Source organism: Punica granatum, chromosome 8 (assembly GCF_007655135.1).
Source record: "Punica granatum isolate Tunisia-2019 chromosome 8, ASM765513v2, whole genome shotgun sequence".
NCBI classification, from domain to species: Eukaryota; Viridiplantae; Streptophyta; class Magnoliopsida; order Myrtales; family Lythraceae; genus Punica; species Punica granatum.
Window position 1 is genome coordinate 25,176,073 of NC_045134.1, and position 20,204 is coordinate 25,196,276.

Sequence of the window (20,204 nt, forward strand, 5' to 3'; positions counted from 1 at the left end):
ATTGATTTCAATCATGCTTGACTCCTAAGAATTTTGTTCAAAATAAACGAACTGGTTAATTTCTATATAGAATTCATTATTTTTTTAAAACTCGATTAACCGGTTAATCGAATTGGCAAAACGGCTAATGTTTTTTTAATGGTTATCCGGTTATACTTTTTAAGGTGTTTTTAAAAGAGTTTAAAGAATAGGGATTGGATTGAAATAATTTCATATAAAGAAGTCTATATTGGAAATTATTTTGAAACTAAGTCTAGTTTAGGAATAAGTTTTAAAAAGTTTAATGCGGGAAAAAAACACTAACGAAAGAACACTACATGCTTACTATTCTATTGGAGTCCAAGTCATCAAGATTTTTTTTTTTTTTTTTTTTTGCTTTTTGCCAATCAAGAATATATATTGGGATTCAACAGAGGCATGTGCCACGAAGATTCTGGGCAGTGAAAGGCACACTCCTCTGACTCACAATAAGCATGCTTGGAGAATGTCTGCAAATCCCTCAGGCAACAAACACACAGCTCCAATGGAGTGGACCACGTGGACTGGAGAGACAAGAGTGTAGGGAAAAAAAAAAAAGGTGGTAAATTTATAATCGATATTACTAACAAGTTCTAATCAATGTTTTAATTCCTTTGCAATCGGATATATATCTAGTACAAATTCGGATTATGAGAATAACTGCACCGAATTACCCTTAGAGAAAAGACTCGTTTATGTACATCTAGCACTATGGGTAGACCGAAAAATCAATAGTTAAAGCGAACCGAAAAAACCAATCCTTTAATTTTGTTAGATGCACGTATTTCTGGCTTCAACTTTATATAGAGAACCGTGCCGAATACAAACTATAGAAAAGAATGACACTTTTTATGATTGTGTTTTTGAGGCTTTGTTCTAGTCTCATTGGTATGAGAAATCAAACCGAATACAAAGCTTCCCGACGTAGTTCATCCGAGAGGAAAGTAAATTCTATCATCCCTTAAAAGATGAAGTCTCTCGTAGTCATTAGATCAAAATTTATATTCATCAGTTGAGTTCATTCTATTTTGGCAAATGCAATCGTGCGAAGGAATCATCCCTTAAAAGGACGGGAGAAGCTTTAGGAACACAGATAATCGTAAAGCTGGGGAATGTGGTGGCAATGAGAAAGAGAGAAGACATTGCAGCAGCAAGAGTGGAAGTAGAAGAAAATAAGCTTTTAGATGAGCCGTTGTCTCCCAATATTCGAAATTGGTCCATATCAATTCAGAAAAGCCCCACCACCACCACAACACAACATTGTGATACTGATGGAGGGGTAGGGCCCTCCCTTTTTCACCAATCCCAGACACACTCAAAAAAGGCAGTAAGAATCCAAATTTCATATATATATATATATATATTAAGAAATCGGAAATTTTTAGTCGGGATTCTCTAATATTATTTTGTCTCTTCTAGGAATGTCGTACTCCAAACAAACTCCTCAGAAAATGTGTATTATTGGCCGCATCATGTCACTTTATATGCAAATGCAGTTGATAGTATACATACGGAGTTGATTATTTGAAGAGTCTATTTTTTGAAGTGACATAAAAAAATTGAAATACGACACATTCATAAAAAAAGACAAAAAATGGTTGACGATCCATGAATAGACTGAAACAAAGGGTAAATACAAAAAAAGAAAAAGGAATTTTGCATTTATTTTATTTTTTAGTATGAATTATTTTATTTTACATACTTTCAAATCTGTAATAGTATCAAAAGATAGTGTAGCGTAGTGTTCGCACGTTATCGCCTGATAACTAGAAGTTTCAGGTTTGATATCTAGTGGAATTACCCGTACCTTTTTTTTCGGTAAATGCTCGTGCTCCTTTATTAGTAATTTAAGATTTTGATTTCATTAGACTAGGCTCACGAACTTTTTTTTGTTATCGCAAAAAAATATAAATAAAGGAAGAATATGGGCTTAACATAACAACATCGCCGGGCCTAACTGGGCTTCGACGGTGTCTAAACAAGTCCCCGGGCCCACTTTTATGGAGCAAAACTGATTCTTATGTTCTGGTAAAGGCATTGCCTTGAAATTTGCTTGAACTGTCTCACAATTTCATCTTCCCAGGCCTATTTCTTCAGATATTTTACAGTAATTATAACTAGAGTGTGATCCATGTTACGCGCAAAATTAAAAGTAATTTTAATTTGAAAATTATACTAACTACATATATTAATCTAGTCAAAATTATCGATTTTAAAAAGTTAATAGAAAAGAATGATATATTATTGTATTGAGAGGATATACGTTAAAGAGGGCATGAGAGGAAACGCTTTAAAGAAAGGAGATAGATAAGGGAGAGAGAATCGTGGGAGGAGTTGAAAGTGAGTAGTTATAAAAGAAGTTGAAATTACATAATTACATATTTTAGTGATTGTCCGTCAACCTTATTATTTCTATATGGATAGTTTTGGAAAAGGAAAGTTTAACAAACTAACTTCCTTCTCCAATTTGTAGTAATAGATAAAATGCCCTTAAAGAATGTGAAGATAATGGGTATGGCTATACTCAACATTCCGCAATTTTATTTTTTTTTATTTAAAGCATTCTGCAATTTATAAGTTTACATACCTTCACGGTTCGATGATGGTTTATAGCACGAAATTTGATTACTTCGAGTTGCAACATAGGGACTAGGCCGATTTCGAAACCATCCACAGTAACAAGAGGCTATTAATACATTGTACGCCCTTAAAATTCATATCATCACTCACAAGCTGATTCCTTGATCTATGCAGAAACACGGAAACAAAATGGCAAGTTGATCAGTACAACTCACAGTTGGGCTAATGATCTCTTCGGTGATTAGCAATGAGAATCCGAGTGTCTGAAAAAAAGTTTCATATGCAGCGAAATGACCTTAAAACAAACTCCAAGGCTTTCATGCTGCAGAGTCTAATGGCCAACTGAGTTAGCTAATTTGGTCTGCATCTGAACCGGGCCTGATCAGTAGCAAGAATTACTGCGCTTTCTGGACATATCGAGTGTTTTCGGTGCTCTGGAAGAAGAGATGTGCAAGGCCAAATGGAGGAAATGAAGCACTGTCTTGTATATATGTAACGTAAGTGTAGACGTATAAGTATCCGAATGTGTCCATAACTTAGATTGCATTCATATATCAAGAAAGAGAGAATATATATACACAAGGCCACAGCAGATATACATGCATGGATGCGTATATAATGACATACATAGGCGAGAACCGGAGACTGCTATAATATATCTTTCACATCCTCGCGAGATCTGACAACAGGAGGTGAAGCGGAGAGGCCATTCTTCAGCTTTTGCTTCTCTACGGCCGAGAGAAACTGGATGCTGTTGTTGGTCTCATCATTCTCAACTTCTTTCTTGGGTGTCGAAGACCCGAATACCTGTACTGTTGAACTTCCGCCTGCCACAGAATACAAACCTAAATTTATCAGTTTATTTTTGAATTCCAGTTAACATTAGCTTCAAAACTGCGTGCTAGAGACATAGTTTCAGACAATTTTATGAGAACTATGCTTTAAGGTATAGACCGACCATCGAAACAACATTGTTTAAGCAGCTGTGTCTCAGATTTTAGTACACAAGTCAAAAGAACTGCTGAACTGTAGAGTATAACAGAAAGTTTTCCAAGCTCTTATGGCCCATCTCTTGAAAATCTGGATTAAAGAGCGATAATGAAGGTGCTCGTAGTTTAGGGCACATTTTCTTTGATGAAAGCATGAGAACACGTTTTGTTTCTGGAATACATCTCAAACACAGGAAAAGCAAGAACTAATCAAATCTAAGTCATGTTTCAATAACAGAAATGAAAAAGGGATTCATGTATGAGAAGAACACAAAACGAGCCTGTCCAAGATGATCGCTCAAAGTCTTGAACACCACTGAACCATCCTCCAATGAGATGCCAGAGGGTGGATAACACAGCGGCAACTGAGATCTGATCAAACAAAGAAATTATTATCCATGCAGAGGAAGGAACTATTACCAATGAAATATAGGCATAAATTGCATGGGATAGTTTCAAAAGGAGTGTATGTTGTATAGAGCTGACCTCATATCCAAGGAGGGCCAAGAAGGTTTCTTTCTTTGTGCATCTCGAAAAGTGTTCTGTTCGGAGCATGTGAATAGCGAAAAATATTGCACTCAAGAAGTTCAAAAAATCTCCAACCTGAAAATCTCAAAGAGATATTGTAAGAAAAATATAGAGAACGCCCCAATCATTCACTGTAAGATCATAACTATCATCATAATCAATCAGATAAGTAGAACAGATTTTTCCAATCAGGAGAATTTTGGTCCCTTCCATTTGGAGGAGATCCACTGCATTCCAACATAGCAACACCCATAACCGATATTAGTATCCCAAACCACGTGCGGGCAGGAATAATTGCTCCCAGCAAGCCATCGAGCAAAGGCACAACAATAACCTGCGAAAAGGATCAGCATTGCTGGCCATGATAATTGTGCACTAATACCGCATTGTTGCAACAATCGAAAGAGCTTTGAGTCGACTCCTTTACCTCGCATTACAGTTACAGGGGGGTTGTATGGCTGAATGCACTTTGTTCATTTTACAGTAATTGTTTACTAATTTTCTATGTAAGACAAGGAATATAGAAAACCTCCAAAAAGAAGTTCCTAACAATCGAAAAAAATTCACTGGCTCTCCCAGAATTGGAAGTACCGACGATTTAAGAGTAGAGCTTACTGTGAACAGAGAAATAGAGGATGCACGACCCGCATCAGATTTAAGTAGCCCAAGTGCCTCCACAAGATAGCCCAAACTGATCCACAAGCCAAACTCAATCCCAGCATGTGGATCTCTACGTCCTCTCTCGCCCGAAAAACAAATGCAAAAATGGGAATGCTGACATAACGAAATGCACCGCACACAAGGTTGCTGGGTCCATCACAGCCTCTACCTCTTTCAGAACTGGTATGTCACTTGCTGCAATATACAGAAGTGGGGAACTGGTCAAGTTTAACATCTATGCCGAAACACTTGAAAGATACAGTTCACACCGTTTTCTTTCGTATTTAGTTTTAATTTCACTGACCGAAACCCAATGAAGCCGAATGCTTGCTATTATACTGTAACACACAATTGGTATTCATTCGTCCATTGATACACAACTCCATGACACTAATCAGAGGTAACACAGAATCGAGCAAGCAGCGAGACATAAAAGTAATGAGATTCACTGCAACATACCATAGACAACAGCCATCAAATTGGGCACTTGGGAATGTGGACTAGAGGCGCGAGCGGGAAACTCGTGAAAAGTTGTCTTGTCCTTTATAGAATAGGCGCAAAGACCTTGACACCCTCGTGGTGATTCAGTTCTCCCACCTCCTAAGTCAGTGCACTAGATCGTCTGTCATTAAACACGAAAATGGACTAACCACATATCGGACCTAATCAACCACGAGAGAACGGGCGGGACAAAATTCTAGGTTTTTGGATTCTAGCAAAACACATTCTGATCATAATTGATTAATCTGTGAGTTTCATAAAACATATAAACTTCAAATGAATCCACACACATAGAGCTTGACGACAAACATCATGTAAATCGAGTTCTTTTTAAGCAAAGCCGAATGCGACATGCCCTTCGGGACAACCCATGGTCGATCTTCACCATGCGTGCCCATTCTTTTTTTGTCTGCTTATGATAGAAACATGTCTGTTAAGCAATCTCGGATCAATAAACTGATAATCACGTAAACGCAACGATTAATTCGCACCATGTATGTTTTATTAGTTTTCATATGTTTGTTATTTGTCCTTGTCTATTTTCTTGCGGTTCGTGCCTGAATCATCAGGGTACGACTAGCACGGGGTTTGACGCCCAATTACACTGCACGGGATCCAACGCCCCCACACACTGAGTTGCTCAACTCGAGTGCGATATGAGGTCTAGCCTTAAGTCACCGTTCCAATCCGAGTAGTATCCAAGCGGTGGATGGTTCAGGTTAGGATGGGTGAAACGAGATTAGACAACCACCTGGGAGCTTGATCAATCCGGTAAAAATCCCGAGGACCGTCCAGTCCTCTTGGGACTCGTTGGTTTGGTCAGACCCGACCCTCGGTTCTCAAGAGCCCGTGTTGCATTAGTTTCTACTCCGGTCTTCGAAACCCATGGTGAGTATGAGCGGTGTATTGGCCTAACGCGAATGGACTGAGATCCGCTTGATGTAATTTGTTATATTGAGAGTACATTGCGAGGAGTCTATTTGTATATTTATTCATGTAATGATCTCGGTCGGCGAGCGAACGATCCGAGTGTTGAATCGGTCGAGTCAACTCGCGTCTCCTAGGGATGAGTAAGCTTTATGTTTCTTGGTTTCAGCCCACGTAAGAGGCGAACCATGATGCGAGGATGGTGGGCCACAACCTCAACACTAAAGTCTACCCCTCTCTTGGGCTCTTAGTCCGAGTTGATTGCTTCTCGATTAATTTACGGCGGCAAATTGAGTAAGACAAAGCAAAACTTAATCAAACGGTAAACGAACTAAAAACGACAAACTCGAGTACGTAACAGAATTCCCGAACTCGGAACTTCTGGTTCCGCAAGATCATATGCCGACAGGGTATACGGGATATAGGCCCGTACATAACAGAATCCATGAACTCGAAACTTCTGGTTCCGTAAGACCATATGCCTTAGCAAACTAAGTATACCTTACCTCTAGATCAAGGTAACTTATCGGTCCTCGACTTTCTGGTCGTAAACCGGTAGCGATGACTCCTTTTCACGGGCATCCATTATGCGTGCCTCGGGAAGGTAGATACTCTTAAGCCATACGATCGTGTCCATGCATGCGTGCCCTGACGAAATAAAATTCGGGTTCACACAATAGCAACTTATGCAAAGCGCAATAGGAGAAGGGGGCCAGCATGGATATTACTTTCCAATGATTTTCTGTATAAATCTTAGGCTCAGTGGCATCGCATCTAAGAGATACAACTCGGCTGGCAAACTGCTCCCAACTTTGATTGGTCGGATCGACTATTCATGATCTACTCACTGCCAACATTTTGAAATGGAGCAAATCATTTTTTCGCGAACTTCTGAAGTGTTTATCCCGCATCGACAAAATGCAGCAAACCCGAAAAGACAGGATCTAAGGTAGAATTCGGATTCGGATTCTAATAGAATTTCTTTGATTGGAGCCTGCATTCCCGACTGTCCCATTACGCTTTCCCATCTCCTGTCGGTGTCTTGAGGCAAACCATGAGCGAGCAATGTCCCCTGCACCAAAGCCTTCTCTGTCTCTCTTGTCCTCAAACTCTCTCAGATTCCTCCATTGCTATTCCTCCTTCTTCTCCTCTTCGCGACCCTCCGCCTCGTTCCACCGTCCCGCTGACCGTGCCGAAGGTCTCGAACCTGGCCCAAGACAGGCGGCCACCGCCGCACCCTACCAGGCCCACGACATCCACCACTCCCGCGCCGCCCTGCCCGGCTACCACCCCGGCCCTCCCGACCTCGCGGGCGTCATCCATGCGCTCTGTGACGACCGCCGCTTCCCCGAGGCCCACCACCGGTTCCTGCGCTCCATCACCAGCACCCCCTGGTGCATCCCCGACTCGCGCACCTGCAACATCCTCCTTGCGCGCCTCCTCGACTCGCGCGACCCCTACCGCACGCTCGAGGCCGTGAACTGTCTCTGCAGAGTCAAGCCCGAGTACGTGCCTTCTTTGACCAACTATAACCGTCTGATCGATCAGCTTTGCGCCTTGTCCAGACCCGATGACGCGCGCAGGTTGTTTCTCGACATGGTGAGCAGAGGGCATGTCCCGAGTCCAGTTTCTTACACTACTCTCATCCACGGGTACTGTAAAGTTGGGAACTTGGGCGCTGCTCAGCAGCTGTTTGGCGAAATGCCTGAACGAGGGGTATCCCCCAATTCTTTGACTTACAGTGTTCTTGTCTCGGGTTTTCTCCACAAGCGCAATCTGGAACAGGGAATGGAAGGCATTCACAGACTCTGGGATGTAATGAAGCACAAGGTAGAGGACTCAGCAGTAAAAAGCGCGGCTTTTTCAAATCTTATAGAGTCTCTGTGCCGAGAAGGATATCTGAATCAGTTGTTCGAGATAGCAGAGGAGATGCCTCAGGGGCAGTGTGTGCCCGAGGGGTTTGCATACGGGCAGATGATAGATTCTCTGTGTAAGGTTGGGAAGCACCACGGTGCTTCGAGGATTGTTTACATGATGAGGAACAGAGGGTTCACCCCAAGCCTAGTTTCGTATAATTCCATTGTCCATGGACTTTGCAAGGATGGAGGAGGGATGAGGGCTTTCCAGTTGCTAGAAGAAGGAATTGGATTTGGGTACGTGCCCTCGGAGTACACATACAAGGTTCTCATCGAAGCTCTTTGTCGGGAACCAGACCTTCCCAAGGCTCAAAAGGTGTTCCAAATTATGTTGGAGCAAGAGGGAATGAACAGAACACGAATCTGCAACATCTTCTTGAGAGCCCTCTGTCTTGTCAACAACGCGGCCGAGCTCTTGAACGTGCTCATGTTCATGCTCGAGAATGATTACAAACCTGATGTTATAACCCTCAACACGGTGATCAATGGGTTCTGCAAGATGGGGAGGATGGAGGAGGCCTTGAAGGTTCTGAAGGATATGATGGCTGGCAAATTCTGCTCTCCAGATGCTGTCACGTTCACTGCAGTTATCTGTGGGTTGTTGGACGTCGGAAGAGTCACGGAGGCCCTACAATTACTGAATCAGGCCTTTAATGAGGAGGACTCAAGGCCTGGTGTCGTGACTTACAATGCTGTTCTTCGTGGGTTATTCAAGCTCCGCAGAGCAGAGGAAGCACAGGAGATAATTCATAGCATGGGACGGCTTGGCGTCAAACCAGATTGCAGAACCTATGCCATAGTAATTGACGGGCTATGTGACTGCGGATATTTAGATGACACTAAGAAGTTGTGGGATGAAGTCATTTGGCCCTCTGGAGTTCACGATGATTATGTTTACGCTGCTTTGCTGAATGGTATCTGCAGGTCAGGCAACTTAAATGAGGCCTGGCATTTTCTGTACGAGCTCGTGGACTGCGGGGTGGTTCCTAATGTTGTTTGCTATAACATTTTGATTGATAAGGCCTGCAAGTTGGGGTTGAAGAGGGAAGCATATCAGATTGTCGGCGAGATGAAGAAGAACGGGCTGGTTCCTGATGCCGTGACGTGGAGGATTCTCGACAAGTTGCATTGCGAGACAGAGAAGTAGCTAGTCCTACTCCGAGGATTTCTAATATCGTAACTAAACATCCAAATCGATTCCATAAAAGAACCCGGCTCCCGCATCCCCATCATGGCTACACCCGCTCAGACATCGCTGGAGCACTTGAGCAGTTATTCAAACGATACAGCACTAATGCTGATAGCTGTCCATGTCGGAGCTTTCAGAGCTCCTCTCGCCCATCTGCTCCGAGTCCTGCCCCGACGTTCTTGACACTATGAGGGGGAGATGGACTCCGACGTGGACAGATACGTTAGCCTATCTGAGTCCATTGCCTTCTGCCACTCCACAACCTCCGATGCTGAGCTCATCAACGCCTTTTGCCATTGTGATCTGGATGGGTAACGGATCCACTCTCCTAGTTATACCACTTGTAGAAGCACGTTAGTCATTTATTATCAGCTCCATCTAATTGCACAGGAGAAGCTATGGAAACCGACTTCGAGATAAGCTAAATAAAACTTAAGTCAGATTAGCTGTAGCAGGATTCAAAGAACCTGAGAAGTTCTGCTTAAGAAATTACTAATTATATCCTCATTGAGACATCGAAGTTATTAGGTGTAAACCTTATGACTCATCTAATCCAATCCATATGTACTATCTCAGAATTTACAGGACGGGGCTGATCTCTCTGCTAAGGAGCTTCTCCAGATCATTAGCCACATGGACAAGAGGAGCTCATTTTAGATGAATGCGTCGCATCAGGCTGCTGCAATCAGTGGACTGCCATGGCACTGGGTAGGTGAATTTGATGAGTTGAGGAGCTCGATCACTGCTATAAGTGGGGCTAAAATCCCATCTCCGTGAGCACGAAAGAGGAAGACGCCGATGACCGCCGTTTATAATGAGTGAATAATCCTCCGAAAGAGGAAGTGATGTTGCTTGATTTAATTATATATATTGTTTACATAGGATCATCTTGTAAAGAAGAAAAGAGCCAAAGTCGTTTGTGAACCCTGTGTATGTTTTCTGGTTATATCTTGTGTCATTTTAATGTAGCTAGTTAGGCCACATGGGCTGTATACGTAAGAGGCGTTTACTAGATAGTGTACCGGTGTAAGATAAGTATCCAAAGCCGGGAGACGTGATAAAATTATATCTCGAGTTACAAGTATATAATTAGTACACATTTTAAGAATGTAGTGAAATTGTCGTATCGATGCTTAAAAGTCATATTGTATTCAAATTACTACATATAGCTTTCTTAAGCCCAATTACTATATAAAGTGGCTATAGCGGAGGTCTCTTGATTTGCAGGCGAAAAAAAAAAATGATTCGAATTACAATGGTTCGGGATATGAGATTATTATGTGCCCTCGCAATAATCCTAATGGTCCTACGTAGACATGTCAGTGCAAAGAAGGTCTATATCGTTCAGATGAAAGGGACAAGCAAGCCTACTCCCTTTAAAACGCAGGTGGGCTGGTATGCTGCAAGCCTCTAAGCCATCACCTCAAGCATCAGCGATAATCTCTTCTACGTGTATGATACCGCGTACAAAGGTTATGCGGCATTCTTAGAGCCGGAAGAGGCAGAGGCTCTAGGCAAGCAAGAATATGTCCTTGGCATGTAAGAGGATGTTCACCTGGAGCTTCAGAGAACCCGAACGCCTCATTTCCTTAAGGTCGAGGATGAGTTCGGTCTCTGGAGCACCTCTAGTGGTAACTCTCAGTCTCAGGGGACCTCCGGTGGGCAAGGCTTCCATGACGTTATTATCGGCGTTTTTAATATCGGGATCACCCCATAGTCTAAAAGTTTTGACTACTCCGAGTTCCCGGAGATCCCAAAACGATGGAAGGGCAGATGTGAGGCGGGACCTAATTTTGATCCATTTCTCTGCAATAAGAAACTCATCGGGCGCGAGCCTTTGCAAAGGTACTATTATGTCCAAGATTACCTAAGAACATAAAGAGTCATTACATTTTTTTTTTTCAGTTATAAAAGAGACATGAAATTTAATATAAAGAAATAGAAATCCTGCGACTCTACGCATGCTTAGGTCGGTTGTTTTACCTCCTGCTGTTGAACGTTTCCAAATTATGACTGCCATTATATTTTCCATTTTTTTGTCCCCTTATCTAAATGATTTCATTTCTTGGGACATTCTAGCGGGTGAGTAAAACTCATAGAAAGGCCCAACACATAGGTTTTTTTTTTTTTTTTTTTTCCGGTGTGTACCATCTATTCAAAAGTTCAATTAGGCTCCGACTAATCCAGTCAAGTTTGATCAGTCAATTAAAAAATAAAACTCTCCAAGTGTTGATTTTCTTCATTAACAAGACTCAGACTGATACCTTAATTAAGAGGAATACACGCCAAACCGTTTAAATCAATCTACATTGGTACATATAGGCATATTCATTAAATAAAAGGTGAACGCATATGCGTGGTTACCAAAAATGGACAGGATTTGATGACGAATTAGACATGATAAAAAGTTAGCATGAATGAAATTTCCTATTAACCAAAAAAAAAAAGCCAGAGGATTCATATACTTACCAAGAGACTATGTATAAGCTGGTTTATGATTCAATAACTTTTAGTCTCATCTTCTTTTCAACCGTAATAATCATCAATTTGTACAATAACCTTTTCTCCATATGTGCATGCAGAAGGAAATGAAACCATGGTGGTCTCAGCTCGGGATGAAGATGGACACGACCGCGAGCACGGCTGCCGGTTCACCTGTCCAGAGTGCCTCCTTCAATAGGTGTGAGGTAACAATATCAATTTTTCATTGATCTTACATCCAACTATTCTTCCAATTGGGAATGGCGTCAAAAAAGTTTTTTGAAAAAATGTCACAAATAGTAAGAGGATGAGTTTTTTTGTAGAATATTTTTTTGGGTAAACAGTTTTTTTTTATATACTTTTAATTAGAAAATCAATTCATCTATTTATGTGAATTAATTGTTGATACATATTTTGTGCGATATGATTGATTTTTGGTGCTACGTATTCTTAAAGTACCGAGCAATCTCTTGATATTTATAACTCTAGTAATTCATGAGCATCGGCGTTATTTTGCAGGGACGTCCATGGCATGCCCCCATGTTAGTGGACTAGCTGCGCTACTGAGAGTAGCCCATCCCAAGTAGAGCACGAGTGCGATCAAGTCCGCTCTCATGACCACCACCTATGTCCACGATAACGCCTTGCGCCCCACCACTGATACCAACAACTCCGTTGCCGGACCATGGACCTTAGAGGCTGGCCATGTGAACCCACGTAAGGCTCTTTCACCCCGGCTTGGTCTATGACCTTGCAAAGGAAGTGCAGGGAGTAGTGAGGGGATCCAAGAGAGAATTGCTTGAGGAAATTCGCTGACCCAGGCGAGCTCAACTATCCATCTTTCACGATCATAATGAACAAGAACAGGAGGATGGTCCGCTGCACACGGGAGCTAACCAATGTTGGAGATCCCAGGTCCATCTATCGGGTGGCTGTTGTTGCGCCGCCGTCCGTGGCAGTGGAGGTGCAACCTAGGAGGCTGGTTTTTGGTCCCGTGGGAGATAAGAAGAGGTATACAGTGACATTCACTGCTAAGGATACTAAAAATATAGACAAAAAATACGGTTCCATTACATGGGAAATAGGCAGCATAGGGTTAGGAGCCCAATGGTCTTCACGTGGAGTTGAATCGGCTCGCTCTTATTAAGATTTTATTTTATAGGTGAAGACACAATTTTCGAAATGTCACTGACAATTGAAAAAATTACATACGCCAGTTCAAAGTGGGCATCTGATCCAAATCAAGTTTAATCTTGGCCCCCGATCGACCTTTGGAGGAAGCATCTCCCCATTTAAGAATTTGCGATGTCCACAGCTACTTTTGGGCTATGTTTTGTGACGTGAATTGGACAGGATTTAGGAGGTGGACGGGATAGGATTTCGATTTTACATGGATTTCGAATGTCCTAGTGATGTGCTTGGTGCATGCCGAAGATTAGAACTAGGATATTTGGTCAGTAAAAATAAAAATATTAGAACATCCTTGATAAAGCGGGGCTATTGGTAGTGGAAGATCACATACATCGTAACTATTGAGTAATGAGTGATGGTATAGCGGTTGACATCAAACAATAACCACTCAATCTTCAATTAAGTAATAAAATAATAAAACACCCATATTTAATAAGATTGATTAATTCAAGCATTCTTGGACTTCAAAACTAATCTATCCCGCGTGAGGGGAGTATTGAGTAATAAAATAATAAACCATATTAATAAAGTTAATATTTTAAAATTAGATGATTGTGACATTTCAAAATTTAACAGTAACTTATCGATTCCACAAGAAATAATTCTTTTGACACGAAGTTATACTCCTCGTTCTTTATGTGACACGGAAAATGAACATTCTCAATGATGCTTCTTCATTCGTAGATGCTATTCCTCGAAAAGATGACATCATTGATCCGGATTCGGATTACACCTACCACGGAATCACATTTCCAGCTTGTGATCTTGGAGTGTATGACAAAGGACCAATTGAGTTTCCATAAGCCATCCCATACAGCAAAGGAAAACGAGGATGTTTTTGGCAAAAAGTGAAGGTGGAAAAAAAAAGTGAGATTCCCACCTTTTCTTTTACATAAACATGAGAAAATATACTACTAAGGTGGTAGCCCAGTTGATAACGAACTTCATCTTTCAAAGGAGAGGTTGAAGGGTCGAAACTCGACTTAAACACGAAAGCGCTTGCGTTAGTAGACCCTTGTCCTCTACAATATCGGAGATGTTCTGATCCACTGTACGTTTTGGTGGGATCATGGTGACCTAGGTGGGCTATGTTTCACAGAGCTCTTTACCCATTCGGGTGAATGGAACATTCAACGGCGAATGTGAAGCCCCTCTGGTCTCCAGAGGTAGGTTGCTACGCTGGTCTCCCTCTCCCAACCTTTAATTCAGCAAAAACAAAAAGAGAAAATATTATATTCGTATTAAGCAATTACTTAACTTTTTATAACTCAGGTAACAACTGACGCGTATGAAAAATGCATATTATGGTTCATAAAGTTTTCCTCGTCACCTGCACATGTGTCGGTTGATTGAGCTTTATGCAATCATGTGGTCTAATACCTAGCGAATATTTTCTCGATAGAGTCTTCCTAACAGGGCATGAAGTCAGTAAAACATATTAGTACTTTCAGATCAAATTTTTTCAGTTTAGTAATACTTTTAGTATTCGTGATTTAATACTTTAGTTCAAGTATTTAGTATTTGGTAAAATTTCATCATGAATAATAAAATTACTAAATACTTAAATTGATGTACTGAGAGTATCAGGCTATATACTTAAATTGATTGGTGTACTAGACACTTTAAAAGTACTAAACACTTCAACACTTAAAATAATATTATGGATTGTATTGAAAATTATGCAGATAATACCTCATCTCCTGCGCATTTCCATATAAATATTTTGATGTGGAACTGTCGAGGGCTGGATAATGCAAATGCTTTTGATGCTGTTCATGATTTATATACTGCTCACCGCCCATATATTTTTATCCTTACTGAGACTCGACTCGAAAAAGAAAGAGCTGACTTGATTGCTAGCAAACTGCCCTTTGATAAATATGAAGCTATCCAGTCCATAGGGCACAAGGGTGGAATCCTCCTAATGTAGAACTCAAGCCTCGTGAAAATTGACATTGTAAGCTCTACAGAACAAGAGACTCATGCCATTATTGATGTACATTGCTCTAATCTTCCTTGGCTACTCTTTGCCATTTATGCTAGTCCCAGGGTTAACGAGAGATTGTTGTCGTGGAATAATCTCGAACTTGTTGCTGGTGCCTGTTGTTACCCTTAGGTAGTTATTGAAGATTTTAATGAAGTTCTTTCTAATTCTGAAAAATTTAAGGGTTGACCTATTAATCTTAATTGCTCCCTCCGCTTTCCTGAGGTGCTTAGCAGATGTTCTTTATCTGATTTGGGGTTCTCGGGACCTTGTTTTACATGGACTAACCTTCGGGAATCGGGGGGCCCTTATCCAGGAAAGGTTGGACAGAGCAGTGGCCAATCCCTCCTGGAGACAGTTGTTTCCGAGTGCGAAGGTTATCCATCTCCCAAGAGTTCATTATGATCATTGCTCTATCTTAGTCAAGTCCAATCCGAATATTTGATCATTCCTTCCTCGTCATTTTCGCTTTGAGACCATATGGATGTCTAATCTTACGTTTTATGATCTTGCTACTAATTCTTGGAATGAGGAGAGGCATCTTTTTTTGGATTTTGTTAAATGTTCCACCCACAAAATTACTGTTTGGAACAAAGAAGTCTTCGGAAATGTTTTCCATCGCAAAATACGTGTCTTGGCCCATTTGGCCGGTATTCAAAAGGCCCTCTCTAGCAATCCCTCCTCTTTTCCCATTAATCTAGAAAAAGGAACTTAGAGCTGATTATCGGTTAATTCTCCAAAATGAGAGGGAGCTTTGGTCTCTTAAATCTCCAATTGATTGGCTTCTCCGAAGTGATCGGAACACCAAATTTTTTCACGTTTCTACCTTGGTCAACCAATCTGCAAAATGTATTTCCTCTTTGAAAACCACCGTTGGTAGTTGGGTCTCGGATCCCAAGAAATTAGCATCCATGGTTAATTCTCACTTCATGCAAGTTTACTCTTCTGAACACCAATCAGGGAGGCTCCAACCCAATTTTAACATGGATTTGATTCACCATTTCTCACTTGATGCTAACCAGCAACCTGATCTCCCTCTCTTTGTTCTTGAAATTATTGGAGTCCTAACCCCACAACGCTCCAGGGCTGGATGGGCTACATCCTATCTTCTTTTAAAAATAATGGGATATTGTTGGTAAATCCATTATTGACTTCATTCGAAATGTTTTGAGGGAAGTTATCTTCCAGATGAGGCCAATGACACTCTAATCTCTCTTATTCCTAGGTGCCCCTCTCTCAAATCCATCTCTCAATTCCGATCCATCAGTTTGTGCAATACTGTTTATAAAATCATAACGAAAGTTCTGCTGAGGTGCCTTCATCCCCTTTTGGATGACTTTATTTCTCCATTCCAATCTAGTTTTATAAAAGGTAGACATGTGGCGGATAATTTAGTTCTCCTTCGTGAAGCCTACTTCGCCCTTAAAAATAAAAAAAGGCAAGGAGGGAGTTATGATCCTTAATCTGGACTTGGAAAAAGCTTTTGACATAATTAAATGGGGTTTTATTCGAAATATGATTCGCTTTTTCAATCTTCTTGATTCTTTTATGCTCTCTTGGGTAGCTTTGTGTGGAAGACTAGGGAGGACAACTGGCCATGGGCTTGAATCCTGAAACATAAATACATTTATGGCCGGGCCTCTTCTAAAACCTCGAGCTTCCTCAATCGAGCTGCATTGTCAGCTGTTTCCCAGTTATGCTCTCTCGGTAGCAAGTGGATAGTAAGTAATGGCAGGAACATTGATTTTTGGAAGGATTGTTAGGTAGGCAAAGCGACACTTCGAAATAGCATTTCAGGTCCACTTATTGGACAAAAGAACTCTCTCAGAGTTGCTGATATTCTTGAACCAAAGGGTTCATGGAATCTAGACAATTTATCTTTTTTCCTCATTGATAGCGTGTTGGCACTCTTACACAACACTCCTAGGAGCTTACTTGGGGAGGGAGAGAGGACACCTTAGTTTGGAAATACTTTTGTAATGGCAGGTTCTCGACCAAGTCGGCTTACTCTCTAGCTTACGGTCGAGATCCTAATCTTGTTAGCAAGGATTGGCTTTGGATATGGAAAGTCTCAGCCATTCCCCGCACCCACACCTTCTTTTGGCTCGCTTGTCTTAATAAGACTGCTCATCACAAGTCACCTTAACATGCGAGGACTTGTGGTTCCATCCTACTGCTCTTTTTGCCAAGACCCTGAAGAGGCGATCTCATATGTTCTTAGAGAATGCCCAGTAGTATGCACCTTTTAGGCTAATCTTGGCATCTCGACTTCTAAGAAGATGATGTTTTAGAGTTTATTGTTAATTCTATTTCATTTAACTTCACTTATCTTCAATTCAACAATATAATTATTACTTTTGCCTTTTTCTTCAATTTTTTAACCGTTCAATTTAATTTTTAGTACTAAATTCTCTCAATTATTCATTACTTTTTTTCACAATTCAACAATATAATGGTTACTTCCTCTCAACTATTCAATATTTTTTCTTATTTTTCTTATAATTCAACAACACAGTCATTATAACTCAATTATATATATATATATATATATATAAATATACAAAGTTAGAATAGAGTTGAGCTAATCTCAAACAAGGCTTAGTCTCCCTCTTACTAATTGGCTTAAAATTAATTGTGAGGCTTACGAACCTCACACACTATATGTCCCTTGGAAGATTGTCTTCCCTTATGCTTTGTGGACAATTTGGACGCAACGAAACAAATTTATCTTTGATAGGAGCGCACACACACACAACCTCATGGGTTTTGTTTAGAGCTAGCAGCTGAACTTTTTGCTTCTCTTTACCCGGGAGACCGCAAACACACCACTACCGTTCATGTCTAGTGGCATCCCCCTCCGAAGGGATGATTAAAGCTGAACATGGATGGCTCAGCGGGCTCCCCAGTATTTCTGATGCTTGTGGTGTATTTAGAAATCATTTTGGTGGCTTAGGTTAGAGGTTTTGGCCTCTCTCTTGAAGTCACCAATAATCTTGTCACGGAGTATTGCGCCTTGCGAGAAGAACTCTGCATGGCTTGCGATATTGGCATTCAATCTCTTTGTGTAGAGATGGATGCCCAAGTAATTATAGATCTTTTCTTGTGGAAAACCAAAGGAAACATTATGCTAAGGCCATTGTCAGATTGTAAGACCCTTGCACGATCCTTCACCGACTTCAAGATTCAACGTACCTTTCGAGAGGCAAATACTGTTGCAGATCATCTTGCTCACCTAGCTAGGGAAGACATGCACACTTATCAGGATGTTCAGTATTTTGAGACTCTGCCTATTGGGTCTTTAGATCTTATTTTGACTGATCAGATGGGGGTATCTAATATCCAAATTGTGTGTATTAACCGAGCTGCTTCGACGGAATTTGGCTAATCGTTATTATTATAAATTCCTTTTTCTACCAAAAAAAATATAAATAGAGTACCATTATAACTTAGATGTCGTATTATTAAGATTTCGGGTTTCTCGATAAATATGAGGCAAAAGATCTACTCGGACGTGTCAAACACGCGTTCAACCGCCACGCGGCGTTCCCGTTGGAGAACTGCACGAATTTAATGCCCGCATTATTATCCAATTATTATAAAAATCCCCAAAAAATAATAAAAGAAAAAGAAAATCCAATTGAATTTTCTACGCGGTGAAATTGGTTGGCCCACTTCGCCGGAGACCTTATTTAAGGAAAGAATCGGAGACTGGAATCTTTACCACTGCCTCGATTGGACTCCGATTCTTCTTCAGTCAAATTCTCTTCAAGCTACGAATCCCCACCATGGCCGAAGCCGCCGCCAACAGCCCAAGCTCGCCGCAGCGCCTCCAGCGCATGACCGACCCTGAGCTCGAGAAGGTCTTCGCCCAGTTCGACGCCGACGGCGACGGCAAGATCTCCCTGTCTGAGCTCTCCCAGGTCCTCTCCGCCCTAGGCTCCAAGTCCTCCTCCGCCGACCTCCGGCTCGCCATGGAGGAGATCGACTCCGACAGGGACGGGTTCATCAGCCTCTCCGAGTTCGCCGCCCTGTGCCGCTCCAGCTCCTCCTCCTCCTCCTCGTCCTCCACCAATGAGGCGGATCTCCGCGACGCATTTTGCCTGTACGATCAGGACAGGTATCGTATCATTACCCCTCTCGTAGAACTTTTCACTTTGATCCCCCATTTCCTGTTATTCTCCACATCTTCCCCTATCTTTACTGTAATTACGTTCAATCCTCATATCGTCGGCTGTCCAATCGCAAAAATGCCATCATTGTTAGACTCATCTCGACGTTTCTGTTGATGTAATTTATGACTCTACAAAAACGTGGACCATTTAAATCTTAATAGTTGTAAACATAATCGTGTTGAATTCGATGTCAGCAGAAGAATACAGTGTATTACCTGGTCCCCGAAATTGGTACGTTGTAGTATTTGTTGTTTTCGTATGCTCATGCTCAGATGATGTCGCAGGAACGGGCTGATCTCGGTGTCGGAGCTCCACAAGGTCATGACCCGGCTCAACATGAAGTGCAGCCTGGAGGACTGCGAGAGGATGGTGAAGTCGGTGGACTCCGACGGGGACGGGAACGTGAACTTCGAGGAGTTCAAGAAGATGATGACAGCCACCATTAACAAGTGAACTACCCCGTCCGTTGGCCGTTGTTGAGAAGAGGAAAGATGATTAGAGGTGGCGGGCCTACTTCAAGTTAGCGTGTGATAAGGACTACGTTGATAAATAATAATAAGTACTGTGCTCTTTCTGCGAACTTCTTTTAGTTTGTACTTAACTGGGTTGGGTTCTGTAAGCGAATGGGCCTGCGATGGACCCATGAGGGTCCATCCATATCCTACTTTGCTCCTTTGTGTTAATATTTTAGATTATGAATGCCCATTTCATGGTAAATAAAACTCTTATTAGATCCTTAATCGGTTAAATCGGCCTCGACTTGTGACTGAAACGATTCGTTTGGGGACCATGGTTTGATAGCCGAGACGAGCTTGTTTTTGACGAAACATTCCTGATCGTTTTAGATGAGAGACCTTCGGTCGATTAAATTAGGTTTTGGGCTGAGCCCATAAAACTCAAGTCGGCCTTGTCCTTTCAACCATTTCCTAGTCCTAAAGTTATCATCGACGTCGTCTTCTAATAGAAATCTTCTTATATATAATTTGAATAAATAAATTTATGTTTAATCCAAATAAAGTTTGCATAGTTTAATGATGAAGAGAAGAATATTATCGGTTATCAAATAAC

At 41.4% G+C, this 20,204-nt stretch overlaps 3 protein-coding genes across 3 annotated transcripts; 2 read left to right on the forward strand and 1 right to left on the reverse strand.

Moving 5' to 3' along the window:
- Window positions 1–3,246: 3,246 nt before the first annotated feature.
- On the reverse strand, window positions 3,247–5,250 carry LOC116188887. The gene is made up of 6 exons (XM_031518345.1): window positions 5,235–5,250; window positions 4,895–4,970; window positions 4,731–4,806; window positions 4,074–4,190; window positions 3,869–3,959; window positions 3,247–3,425 (listed from the first exon to the last, which is right to left on the reverse strand). Exons 1-6 carry the CDS (start codon window positions 5,248–5,250, stop codon window positions 3,247–3,249), a joined length of 555 nt encoding a protein of 184 aa, XP_031374205.1.
- Window positions 5,251–6,996: 1,746 nt separating this feature from the next.
- LOC116189206 (pentatricopeptide repeat-containing protein At3g18020) lies at window positions 6,997–10,389 on the forward strand. Its single transcript, XM_031518768.1, has 2 exons — window positions 6,997–9,619; window positions 9,885–10,389. Exon 1 carries the CDS (start codon window positions 7,269–7,271, stop codon window positions 9,264–9,266), a length of 1,998 nt encoding a protein of 665 aa, XP_031374628.1. The 5' UTR covers window positions 6,997–7,268; the 3' UTR covers window positions 9,267–9,619; window positions 9,885–10,389.
- Window positions 10,390–18,602: 8,213 nt separating this feature from the next.
- LOC116189455 (probable calcium-binding protein CML27) lies at window positions 18,603–19,885 on the forward strand. The gene is made up of 2 exons (XM_031519124.1): window positions 18,603–19,081; window positions 19,421–19,885. Exons 1-2 carry the CDS (start codon window positions 18,750–18,752, stop codon window positions 19,587–19,589), a joined length of 501 nt encoding a protein of 166 aa, XP_031374984.1. The 5' UTR covers window positions 18,603–18,749; the 3' UTR covers window positions 19,590–19,885.
- The last annotated feature ends 319 nt before the right edge of the window (window positions 19,886–20,204 follow it).